Source organism: Harpia harpyja, chromosome 4, assembly GCF_026419915.1.
Source record: "Harpia harpyja isolate bHarHar1 chromosome 4, bHarHar1 primary haplotype, whole genome shotgun sequence".
Classification (NCBI taxonomy): Eukaryota; Metazoa; Chordata; class Aves; order Accipitriformes; family Accipitridae; genus Harpia; species Harpia harpyja.
Window position 1 is genome coordinate 47,045,157 of NC_068943.1, and position 13,267 is coordinate 47,058,423.

The window sequence follows — 13,267 nt, forward strand, 5'->3', positions numbered from 1 at the left end:
GGCCCCGGCACTTGGCCGTGGGGCAGGACCACGGTCCTCTGCCACCTCCTGGCAAGAGCCCTGCCCCAGAGGGTTGTGGTCCAGCGCTGTTCCCTTTGGGGGTTTGAACGTGGAGCAAACACTAACACCAAAAAAGCAAACCCCCGAGTCCTCGGCTCGTTCCATAAAACGCTTGCCTTTTACCCCATCCAATCAGCAGCATCTCTTCCTGTAAGCCACTATAGGTATGCTTTGGCCAAGAGGTTAGAAATGATTGATTAATTCAGTATGTGTTCTAACTCCTGAGCAATACTAATAATTATTATTGCAGGCCTGGGCCAGATCTCATAGGTAAGAAGCACTAGGTGTCTGTTGAATATCACGATGTGGATGGGAAATAATTGTTTTGCTCTGATAAGCTTTATTGCTTTTTCAGTTTGTATTTTTTAAAGAAAAATACACCTTCTGGTGAATAAAGAAAAGAACGGGAAACAATTCCACAAAGGAATTCCTCAAAATGGGTGTCTGCTAGCAGGCCTGCCTTTCCCTCCAGCGCCTCTGTCCCTGTGCGGTGCCAGCGGCACAGCCACCTGCAGCACACCACCAAGAAGCTGTGACCATGTTGAATGGCTAGTGCCTTCTCCCAAGTGTATAGCTCAATGTGGCCCTTTTTCTGAATCGCGAACGCAAATCCAAATTGCCCCCAAACTTTACAGAATGCAGTGCGAGCACAGCTGCTGCCCACAGCAAGCAGATGAGCGTGCACCCTTTGTGTGCTACCATACACCCATTTTGGAGCATCCATTTTGACTACTGATTGGGGGTTTTTTCCCCCTAAGAATTTCAAATGTTTGCTTGTTGCTCTCTTGGTTACTTATGTACACCCAAAGGGTAATCATACCAAGTCAAATATGCCGGCGTCACTAGAGAAAGAGCCCCAGGCCATTCTCTCCTACAAACAAAACTCTGCCCTCCATCCCATCACCCATGCCCAGGCTCCCGGGAAACTGAAATAAGATCCCCTTTGCGGACTGGGATCGGCACATTTGGCCTGTCACATGGGTGGTCCAGGTGAGTGCTGGAGCTGAGCTCTCCATCGGGAACGCTGCCCTCCGCTCCGGCGGGACTGGGCGCTAGTTGCCCTCGGGAGCGACCCACGAGCACGTGGGGATGCAGGGGTGCTTGCCCGTGCCCCGGGCGGATCGTGGTATGCTGAACGCGTTGGTGCTCCCGCAGTGTTTGCTCAGTGTGCTGTTCCTTTCAGGTACTCCCGTCCCGCTAAATGCTTCAACGGAGGCTCTGCCAACTGTGCAATTAAGTAATGCATCCCTTGCCTTCCGTCCAGGTAGCTAGTTTCCAGAGCTGTGTTCACTTTTCCTGGTTGAGCTGTGTGTGTCCGTGCCACTCGCAAGCCTCCTCTGGTTCCTCACGTACAGAGAGCCCAGGGCACAGAAAGGGTTGGTCGTGTGCTCCTGCAGCGTGGGGTTTCGTGTTCTGCTGCAGTGCTTGTCCAGCCCGGCACAGTCTTACAGATGGAATTCCCGCAGTGGTGGGAATCACTAGGGCAAACTCCTATAAATTTGTGAGCGTGCATATGCACAAACATGCGGAGAGAGAGGGAGAGAGACGTATATACACACTGCTGTGTGCTCTGATGGTAGTAATCCGGTTACCCACATTCAGCACAGCTGTATCCCAGTCCCCTCTGGTGCAGTGCGGGCTTTCCGCTTTGCTCGAGAGCATTGGTACACCTCTTGTAGAATAGGGAACAATCAAGATGGCCCCGTGTAGCCTTCACATGGGATTTGATTAACTAATCAAAACCTGATTAGCACCTTTGTTCAGGGGGGATGCTGATGAATCAATTGCTATCGATTGCAAGTGGGGCTCCATTTTCTAGCAGAGAGGGGTCTGGAGAAAGAGCCAAGAAGCACTGAGCACCTGTTCCAGCCATGAAATTTATTAAAACAAAGCGCATTATTTTTTATGAAGCGATCTTGAAACAGGTCACTGAAGGGGAGCCTATTGATTGAAGAAGGATGAACTTCTCGCATTTCTCTGGCTTAAATTAGACCAAATTCAATTACAATACGACAAACGGGTTAACGCTGCTCTTTAACAGTCCATCAATAAAGTAGAGTAGGGGTAGCAGGCTTAATGCCGCGCTATAGTAATGAATAATGTTATTGCTCATCCTGTCATATACAGGCAGTGATTTCTGTCCTCCCACATCAGGGATAAGTGTTTTATAGTGTTTCTGAAATAACGACAGCCCGTTCTTCCCCCAGCCCTGCCCACCGGCACCCCCCGCCAACCCCAACTTCTAGTGCTGCTCCATCATTTGAAAAACTTCCTTCCACAAAAGAATTAACCACAAATTCCATGGGGAAACATTAGTGCTAGCTTTCAGTTTCCCGCCTCATAGCAAAGAGGGATAGCTGGCTACCAGTTTTTCAGATGCACACACGTGACTTAAGGCCATTAGCACCTACAGCGTGCCCAGAAAAGGTCGCTGAGTTAGGAATTCTTCAGAGAAATTGATGGAGGTTTTCTTTTCCCTGCCTTGAGGCAGATGTTACACTAACCTGGGAAGCACGATAGCTTCTGTCAATGGAGTTCGTGGGTATAAACTCACATACGCATATGTGCAAATTCAGCCTGCGTTGTCCTCCGTCAAGAGCTTGAAATTAATTTGCACCCAGCAATAGAAGATAAATTTTTGTGGGAGTGCAGCAATAAATCCAAATATGCCAAAAGTAACGTCTATGCTATGTTTTCACAAAAATCTCCATCAATTTTCTGCTTTTACAGCACAAATGTGCATAGAACAAGTTCAGGGCTGTTCAGAGGTACCCCAAACTGTTACAAAGCGTTGGCCTAGAAAATGTAAAGCAGGAAGGAAGGTGAGGAGCAAGGAGAGGAGCCAGGAGCACCCAGGCAGCAGGTGTTGGATCAAAACACGCACTTACCCGAGTCAAAATGGGATCAGCTACATTTCCAAAGGCTGCATTTGCTTCACGCCTCTGGTATTGGGAGATGGAGAGCCTTAATAGGCAACAGTGCTGGAGCACATCAGGAAGGTGGTGAGAGACACCATTTGAAGTAGTAATGATCCCAGGACTAGTGCTAGAAGCGACGGAAAGGCTGGGTGCCAAGCTCGGCCCTGGGGCCGGGCGGCTCTGATGCAGGAGGTCACGGGAAGGAGCCACTGCCTTCGGGCACTTGAGGATGCTTGTGCGTGCAGAGGGCTCCCTTCGCAAAGGCCATCCCAAACCTGGCTTTTTGAGCTTTACGGGGCCCAATTCTGCAAACTGGCTGAGCACTGAAGTTGAAAATGCTTTGACCCTGATAGCTCTGAAGCTTTTAGAGTGGGTATAGTTGAGATTTAAAATACTAGCTAGTACAGCCGGCCAGGTCCAACCTAGTCTTTCTCTTAATTTTGAGATGCTGTCACTTACAAAAAGAGTGGAAGCTAAAATATACATAGAGATAGATGGATAGATTGATATGTGTGTATTTTAAGGCCTCATTAAAACAGATTTGAGTGGAACATTTTTATTGAGTAGTTGGGAGGAGAAAAGTCTTCCATCTGCTAAACCTTGCTGTAAGCGCTGACCCACATTGTTAGGATATTGCTATTAAAATCTGCCAGCTTTTTTCATACTCTTGAGACAGTCCACAGAAAGCTATTTTTAAACAATTACATCTGCAAAAATGTTAGAAAGCTTGTGATCATTAACACATTTATTTTTTAAAAAGCATCTCCCCCTGCAAAAAACCCCATAGCTAAGAACCTGCAGGTTTAAAACGCGGATGTTAGTTGACAATACTTCCGTGGAAGATAACCAACTGAACATCTGCTACATCTTGCTCCTGACTCTCAGAATAAGTTCCGTTAGTGTGGTGACAAGTAGGAACCAGTCAAAAATGCCTTTCTTTTCTGTCTACCTACCGTTCCATGAATTGCACTTTTTGTTTAAAGGAAAACTTCAGGGTTCACGTTCAAGTGGTATAATCTCTTTTTTGTCACTTAGGTGAGCAGTTGGTCAAAATAATAAGCAAAAACTAATCTAAAGCCACCAAAGTCTTTTATTGGCCACCAGTTGAAATGGGACTACGGTGCTCTCTGCTGCTGTATATAGGTCTGCGTCTCATGCAGACGAGTTCAGTGCTACATCATATAAAATTGTGGCATCCCTCTACTGCAGGGCACAACCGTACTGTTCTCTTGGGGGAGGCGTCACAGCGGTTTAAAAGAAGAAGTGGGGTTTTTTTCTGTACATATTCAGTTACTGCAAGGGGATTGTACCATTTTTTCTGCAGTTTTCCTTTAAGGTGCTTTGGTATCAAGCAAAGCACCACCCCACAAAATTAGGTTCAGCTGAGGTGCAAAGTAGCTGCAGAGTAGCCACGTAGGTGTGCATGCTGTGAACAACATGCAGCGACGTCTGCACCTTTCCTTGCTCTTCCCTCCCTCCTTCCACTCCCACCCGCAAAAAAACCACAAGCAAACCAGGAACAAAACCCTAATAGAAAAATTCTGACTATTCGATTTAAAGGCCAGCATGCTCCAATATATATTAACATCTTAATGGGAAAGCTCTGCATGTATACATTTACTACTCTCTGACAAGAGGGAATTAAATGTCAGAAGGATTTGTAGCATCTATAATTGAATTGGTGCTGAGAAAAGCAAATCTTGAGGAAGAATAACATATTAGGATTAGCAAATAATGTGGCATTTTGTCAGTTCCTGCCATCTCGTCTGTTCCCTCTTCAGTAATAAAGTTGTGATTTCTTTTTTAATCATAGATATGAAGCAGGAATAGCTTGTGAATTGGAGAAAGCATTTTAAAGCAGATTCCGGTTCTTAAGGTCAAGTCTCTCCTTGGCACAAATTTAGGGAATGATTCCTTCCTCCGTAGACCCGACACTTTTTTTTAATTGCCAAAGAAGTAAGGAGTGACAGAAAATGAAACAGCCACTCTCATACTGGCAGCGTACAAACTGATTCGCTTGGAGCAGTGTCCACAATTGCTGGAGATGGGCTCTGTCCAAAAGCTCCAAAGCTGCTGGCTTTGCCTTGCCTTCTGTGCTGGAAGGCAGAACTGGGTTGACAGTGGGTAACTACCTTGGAGATATGGGGTTTGATGAGATGTCGAAGATGAGGTGGAGAGGAGGTGTTGAGGGAGCACTATCTAGCAAAGGGGATGGTGCTGGAATAGCTTGCCTAGGGAAGTTCCATCGCGGGAGAGTTTTATTTAAGAGTTGGAGTGAGAAAGCAGCATTAGCAGTGCTGCAGGCATCGCTGACTTTGCTGTGGAGATCGTGGTCCCTGGCCTCTCAAGGTGTCTCGCTTTTACTTTCCTGTTTAAAAAGAAGAAAAAATACATGAGAGGCCTAAAAAATTCCTATCAAAGATTTGAGTTTCTCTTAAAAATTGCCAGTAGTTCTCTTTGGAGAGCAAATGGGTGCAACACAGAAAAGATACGAGGCGGATTTGATTTTGCTAAGTCAAAGTGTTTTAATGCCTCTAAATGTGGCATATTTATTGTAAGACAGCCCTCCCGCCCGTTTCACCTGCGGAGACGAGTTTAGGATGTTACTGCAGGTCCCCAGAGCTGGCAGGCTCTCGCTCCCTGTCGACGGCAAGCCATGCCACGATCCCAGCCTGCAGCCGGCTGCGCGTGTGCCGCAGCATCGCTCTGGCCCATAGAGTAGCCTTGAGGTCAAAAGTTGTTAGGAGCGAGAGTCGGCACGTGAATCTCTTTTGTCGTCAGGCAGTGCTGCTGCGATTAAGGCACACAGTGCTTCTGGGAAACCCCGTCCCGCGCATTTGTAGAAGAGCCGTTCCTTTTGCTTGCTGATCTAATACAAATATCAATATATGACCTTTCAAGTTAAGAGCGCTGTCAGCTGCCTCACAGACTTGATATTAGATGGTTTGCAACCACTAGACATCCTCAGAAGTGATTTAATTTTTACATAGCATGCAAGCTTGAAGCTGAGCTATGTAGCCACGCACATCATAAAATAAACTTGGGGCTGGCACTTCGCAGAGGTCTTTTTTAACAGAAATAATTAAGAAAAATGGCCCTGCTTGTCCCAGTAGATGAAATCATACTTAATAAACTGTTCTGGCCAGAACGGTTTGCCACATTTTATGCAAAAGTCCCTTCTCGGGGAAACACTGTCTCCCTGCTCTCAACTTGATTGCAAATGGAAGGGAAGCCATGACAGATGTGTTGGGCGCGAGGCTTCGGCACAGTTTCCAGTAACCCATCTCTGCTGGCTCTGCAGCTGCAGGTCGGTGCGACGGCACGGCGGCTGCTGCTGCCAGGAGGAGCGCACCAAGGTTTCGTCTTTCCAGAACTTTAATTGATGGTGATTACAAAAAAATGCCTCTTGATGCAAAATCCTGCTCAAAGCACATTATAGAGCCATAACTCAGTGTGTTTGTTCCCCTCAGCTGTTCCAGATGTCAACAGACATTCATCCTCCTAGTCTGGGATGCTGCTGTCTCCTCCTTAGTGCAGCCGAGTGGAACTGGGTGCTAAGTTTCTTAAAAAAAAAAAAAAAAAAAAAATGGAGTGGAACTTGTCTAAAGCAGCTGCTCCAGCGGATCAGCCGGGTTCGCTTGCTTTACAGAGATCTAAGTCCTTAAAGGCCCAGATTAACCGAGCTACAAGCGGCAGTGGGAAGGCTGTGTTTGAGCGGTAGCTACCCAGAACAACCAGGATTGCTGATTTTTTCCCCAGCTGCTGTTCTGGGCAGCCAACAGAGTCTTTGCCCAGGCGAGGTGGTCTGCTTGGCACACTGCTGCGCTTCCCTGGGCATTTTTCCCATCGGCAAGCAGGGATGTTCAGCCGCTTGCCAAAGCAGCAAACACAGGGAAGTGTTCACAGTACGCGCAGTTCCTGCTGGAGACGATGCAGAAAGTCCCTCCCTTTAACGCGCTCTCAGATTCCTCTGGCATGCTCTTACCGCAGTGAAATGACTGGGATGTAGATGATGTGGCAGGGATTGCTTTTGGTTTGCAGGGGGATCTTTTTTGGCCCCAGTTTTTAGCTTATCAGCTAAGCTGATGAAAGGGACTCTCTGATCGCGGCGCTGATGGGCTGCTCTCTGTTGCGTCCCTTAACGTGCCCCTCACCCTGACCCAAATCAGCCCAGGTGTCCCACTGCCTGTGCCTGAGCTCCTGCTTTTTGGAAGTTACTCCAAGAAGCACTGGCAGGGTTTTTTCTTAAATTGTTTTAATTAAAAGGCGCTTTATGGTGCTCTCAGTCACGAGTTATTTACTTAGGTCCCTCAGTCCTTAATCTTGAAGCAGAATTGGAAATATCGATAGAAAGCGTAAATCGCGGGCTGCTGCTCGAAAGCTTTGTATCAGGTTGCAGCTCAAAAGAGCACCATTACCTTTAGCTGTCACGGATCTGTACGCTTGATCGATAAACTTCAAATATTATTAGAGGTGGAGGCTTCAGAGATTTGCTCTGTTCTTTGGAGGGAGACGGAGATAAATCTTTCTTAAAAATTGACTTGCATTTGCACTCTCAGTCTTCCTGGCAAAACGCATTTCTCTTAGGTGTCTGGGCAACTGCATGCAGGACAGATTTATAGGCCGTGTGCTTCTTGTAGTGAAAGATTTAAATGGTAAATCCTTCACATATGACTTCACAAATCATGTAAAGTTAAAAGATTTTTACTGTTTCTGTTGCTGCTGTGCTTAAATTGTAAGGTATGGCCAGTAAATCATTTTAATGGAGGTGTCCCGCTTGACTCAATAAAAAAAAGAGACAATGGTTTAGCTTCTATTCCAAAATGTTAATGTATTAATCAACGGGAGAATAATTGTTTTTTACTACGTTATAAATCCCGGTTGCCATTAGGATTGCAGTGAGGGTTGATGTAGCTGCGTTCCTAAATTAAAATTGTTTACACTGCTATACATTCATTTTACATGGCCATAGCTCATTCTGGGTTCATTTTGGAGTTGTTCCTCCGCCAAATAAGTCATTCCTCTCCTGGGTGATGGCGTCCTAAGGGAGAGGCGCTTATAAAAGAAAACTAATTGTACGGTGAGGAGTTACATAAACAAAGTAAAGCCATTGGAGGCACTGTACCATTATTGCTTTCTATCTGCTTTTGAAGAGGTTTTTATAGTTTGGGTTAGGAGGTTGTGTCTCCGGATGTCATGGACTGCATTGAACAGCAAAGGTTGTGTTTAATGACATAATCTTGTTGGGTTGGGGGAGAGGACGGCTGCAAACGCATTGACCGTGCTGGGCTGGTTGGTTTTTGGTCAAGGAGGTTTTTGGGCTGAAGTTGACATGTTTTCAGCAGGGCACTTGTTCATGATATTTCTGCAGAGCTAATGATTCATATTCCCATATCGTACTGCTATTCCCTGTGCCCCCATCCCCTGGGGAGTTTGAAATTTGGGGAGCATTCTAGGGAAATTGCCCAAAACAGGTACCCACCACCGACTCCCATCTCTCCTCTCCTCTCCCTCTCCCAGCTGTCTTCCACGTGCGTAGTCGTAGTGCTGCTGCTTATAGCGGAAAACACCTTGCAAGTTGAGCGGCCAGATCAGTTCGGCTCCGGACAAAGGTCCCGTGCCCGAACTCATCTGTCTAGATAGCTCCGTGCTTTACCCCGTTTCCTTTTGAGAGCGCAAGGGTGGCTTTTCCAATCCTGAGAGCAGCTGCAGCCAGACCCTTCAGAGTGCATTGTATTAAGTCCCAAATTCTTATTCCTCTTCTGATCTCAACAGATTCTCGTGCAGGTGAGGAAGGGGCGATACGGAGCGTAGACCATGCGGTGGTTGGTGGCGTCGTGGCCGTGGTCGTGTTTGCAATGCTTTGCCTGCTCATCATTTTAGGGCGATATTTTGCCAGACATAAAGGTAAGACAAAGACCGAAACTGGAAAATGAGAGGACACAGCACGTGTGTCTGTTTGCTCGTGATGTTGTCCTGTCTGACGCGAGAGGCCCCTTTGTTACTCTGGAAGAATGTCTCCCAAAAGCCCTTTGAATTGGGGGAAGGAGGGAGGCTGGAGCAGCCCGCCGATGTCTGTGCACCTGGGGCTTAGAACAGGAGGACAGCGGTTTACCCCAGACACAGACTTTACCCAACGTGCCGCTGCTGAGGCTTGCAGGTGCTGGTGCCGGCAGAGGCACCATCCCTTCCAAGGCACCTTGGCAGCAGGATACCTGACAAACGAGGTATAGTCTCTTTCGGGAGCAGCGTTTCACATCACGGGGCATGCTCGGCTCTTTGCAAAGAGCTCCATTGCCCACTACCTCCTGTTACAGTCCCAGGTATTACAGGCAGTCACCGTGTATAACAATGCACGGAGCTACACCAGCTCAGCTGGGCTCGGCCCCGAGGCTTGCAGCCAGCACATCAGCACACAGCTTAAAACTGAAATTTGGAAATCCCTCTGCAAAACCCGACTGACCTGAGCTGAGACATACATGCCACGCTTTCTTGGTTTTGTGTAAGACGGTCTATTTTGGGAACGTGTTACAACTTCCAGAGCAAATCTAAACCCACCCGCAGAATTGTGACCCTTCCCCTGTATATATGTTTGTACGAAAGGATATAATGTTACCTGGAGTTGATTTAGTATATGTGGAAAAGCTGACAGAGGATGAGAGGCTGGTCACAACCGCAGCCAGGATGGAGTGAATAACGTTGAGGCAAGAGGCAAAAGGGAAAAAAAAAAAACCCAAACACCTAAAGCGCATTAGCAGGGAGAGAAAGTGGGGGTGAGAGATTCGTCTCCTTTAGGTAAAGCATATAAAATGCGGTTTTACCAATAGTTGTGCGCTTCTGGGAGGGGGAAATGGCTGTGACCTAATTTCTTTTCCAAGTAAGACACCGCAGGGAGCGACGCACCGTCACCTTTCAGAGCAGGGACATCGGTGTCCGGTGCGTGGTCAGCCCTGGGGGTCTCCAGCACCAGCTGCTCCTGGAGGAGCCGGAGCAGGGAGTTCCCACACTGGGCGGCATCAGCCTGGCTTGTTGCTGGCATTATTTTTTTCATGCCCAGCCTGGTATTTTCGTGTTTTACATTTTGGTTTTTTTTTTTCCCTTTCCGCTCATGGCTTCGTTGCTCACACTCTGAGCACCTTGCAGAGACCTCCAACGAGTCATGCAACCTCCCGCTTCCCTTCCAGGTACATACTTCACTCACGAAGCCAAAGGAGCAGATGATGCGGCCGACGCAGACACAGCCATCATCAATGCAGAAGGGGGACAAAATAACTCTGAAGAAAAGAAGGAGTACTTCATCTAGAGCAGCCTTGGTTTCTGTGAGGTGTCCAACCGTGGACGGTTACTACTGGCCCTATTTAAACGCTAAAGAGACAGTGATATTGGAAGTTGCAACCAGCTTGTGTCTTTTTTTTTAAAGAAAAAAAAGCAACTGGGTGGCAAGTCGTGAGGCTGGGAGGGTCCGGGATTTGCTGTGTAAAAATATTCCTCGTAAAGTACACTCTGCTGTTCGACACCTCAGTTTGTTTGGGTTTCCTTTTTTTGGCCAAGTCCAGCTTGGATTTAGTTTAGTGAAGTCATTTGCAGAAGATTCTGTGCCTTGTTTAATTTCTGTTCGTTCGGGTCGGGGGGAGGCTGGGAAGAAGAGGGGCTTCTGTGCGTTAGTTCCCTTCAGGTTTCTGTGGCTCTTCGTTTCCCCTTCCCTGTTCTGTTTCCGGAGTTGCCTGCTGCGACCCCTTGGAGTAGGTGGGTTTCTTTGAAGGTGTTTCTCTTTCTTTCTCTTGTCACCGTTTTCCATTCAGAACTCGAGCTCATCAGAGGAGAACCAGCACATTTTAGATTTCGTAGCTTGCAGTTCAGTGTGCCCATGTCCCATTCCCTCTATCGTCGTAAAGGCTTGGATGAACAAACGGCGAGAACCCGTTTGTGGCTGCCTGTGTTTCAGGTGCTTTCGATGGTGGCGACTAGGAAATACGCTGGAGCTCGGCAAAGGCGCTCTTCGACGGCGGGGAAGCCGGCCTGGGCGTCATCCTCCCGGGAGGGATGCTGAGCCCACCTTTCGGGCCCTGCGGGCCTGGGGACTGCTCCCAGCCGGGCTCGGGAGGGACTTCGGCTCTGGCCCTTTGCCTTGCACGCCGCTCCCGTCCCACTTCCCCACCTGGGCCGACCTCTCCACGCTTTGCTAGAGAAGGCAAAGCCCTGCCGGGGGGTCGGCAGCTGTGAGCCCCCAGCTTTGGTCGTCCTCTCCCCTCCTTTTGCAGCCGCAGGACGCGGCGGGTTAAACGCCTCCCCCCCCCTCCCCAGCGCGTGCTGGAGCGGAGACCCGGAGAGCAGCCGGACAAGCAAAACTGCCTTTTTTTCTACCCGCTAAGTAAAACGTGGGAGTTCGTGCTAAAATGACAGTGCTAACTGACTTACAAAGCCATAGGTGAAAAGGAGAATCTAGGTCAATTAGAATCGCAAGTGACAGGTACCAGACCGCAATCAGAAGCCGGTATTAAAATGATACATGCTGAATTTTTTTTTGGTGAGTAATCTTGGATTTCGAGTGATACTTTTTTTTACTGTGTTTATGTGGAAAATGTATGCTGATTTATTTAAGGGAAGCATTAATCTTAGTGTCAGGTTGGGGTTTTTTTAGGGGTTTCGGGGGGAGCGTTTTAGTGTGGGTTGGGTTTTTTTTCTTTATTGTTGTTTTTGGCAGAACCATTACAATGCGGGAGTCCTTTGGGAATGGGATGGCCTGACAGCAGAGAGCGAGTCCATTCTCCAGCAGTATTCCGTCTTTCCCCTTCTCGTGAGCAGAACCTCGCAGAAATACCCTTTCTTTCCGAGCAAATTTTGTCGAGCGCAGCTCTTTTCTGAGCCTTCAGCACCATTGCCAAACCACATCATGGTGAGAAGCAGTCAGCATGTTGGAGTTCGGGGGGGCTTTTTTACCCGTCATCGGTCACGGGATCGGCATCCTGGTTTTGAGCAGCCCATCTTTGTTTTGGAAGTGTACCGTAGTGCAGTGTTACCGATGTAACTTTGACTTACAATGTTGACATGTCTCAGGTTCATGTGTTTTGATTGGTGTTTTCCGTCTCAGGTAGATTGCAAAATTTCGGCCCCACACATTGGAAAAAAAGAAAAAAAAAAAAAAAACAGGATAAAAAACAGGAGATTACAAATTTTAGTTGTATATTGGTTTATGTATTTTTTCTTCAGTATACAGTGCACTGTTTGAAATGTATTGTTGAGTATTACTTTGTACAGCTTTAGATCATTAGGATTTTGAAGCGTGAAGAAAGAACAACCTTGTTTAAAGGAGTATTACAAATGAAGGACGCGGAACTGATGATAAACAACCTTGTTCTTTATTCACCCGGCCTTTTTATTTTTTCCCCTTAGGCCAGTTCTGTTTTAAGGTGTCCATGGAAGATGTTACAATGTAAGAAAATACATATCCATCTGCTCCCATTCACATTTTGTATTGGTTCATGTATACCATTTTTACAAAGGAAAAGAAGTACTATAAGATATCTGTCTTCTTAATAAAAAAAAATTAATGTTACAAAACTAAAGCTCATTTTGCACTCTTTATCCCATGCCGTTACGGAGACCACAATCGTAGCGACCTTCACCCTCGGCTCACCCACCGGCGCGGTGCCGGGAGGAGGAGACGGTGCTCAGCGGGTAACACCACGGCGCTGCCCGCCCAGCCCACGGGCTTTGCCCTCTTCCCCTGCCCAGCTCCCCCGCCCGCTCTTCCAGACAGCCCGGGATGGCGGATGCTCTGCTCCAACCCAGAGGGTACGGGAAGAGCCTTGCTCCTTGCGAAAGTCAGGCAAGGACGATGACGATCCAAGCAAGAGTGCCTGATGACGAGAAGGTCTGCACTTGCAAAGCACCTGCCTTGCCCCATCTTCGGTGCGTTAGATAAAGCTTTTTTGCCTCTCTTCGACAACGGGTTTCCATCCTTTGCCGAGGAGGATGCCACAGGGTGTGGAGGGGCTGCCTTGTGCAGCGAGGTCCCCGCTGCAGCTCTGCCAGGTGGGCTCGCCAGCCGCCCGCAGCCCTTCCAACACGGCAGCGAGCTCCGCTACCAGTTGTGGGTCTTTCCTTAGAGCAGCGAAATGCTGGCACTGCTTCTCATGCCCAGCGCCATAGCTGTAAATCTCCCGTAAGGGATATCGTCTCAGGTTAATTAATCTCCAAGCTTAACCTTGCTGTGAGCAGCTGGAAGTCCGGCCTGAGGTCGGCAGTGCTGCGATTGCATCTTCTAGTGCTGTTTATCCTGCATTGGT

The 13,267-nt window shown here is 47.8% G+C and overlaps 1 protein-coding gene across 15 annotated transcripts in view; it reads left to right on the forward strand.

The window, feature by feature from the left end:
• CADM1 (cell adhesion molecule 1) overlaps nt 1-12,544 on the forward strand; it is a 172,662-nt gene extending 160,118 nt beyond the window's left edge. For 6 of the 15 annotated variants that reach the window (XM_052786716.1, XM_052786701.1, XM_052786704.1 and 3 more), the window contains 3 exons: nt 1,244-1,324; nt 8,754-8,885; nt 10,163-12,544. In XM_052786716.1, coding sequence (XP_052642676.1) covers nt 1,244-1,324; nt 8,754-8,885; nt 10,163-10,281 — 332 coding nt within the window. In that variant the 3' untranslated portion in view covers nt 10,282-12,544. The remainder of the gene's footprint in view (nt 1-1,243; nt 1,325-8,753; nt 8,886-10,162) is intronic. The other 9 variants (XM_052786711.1, XM_052786705.1, XM_052786710.1 and 6 more) reach the window with 2 other exon arrangements.
• Nucleotides 12,545-13,267: the final 723 nt, after the last annotated feature.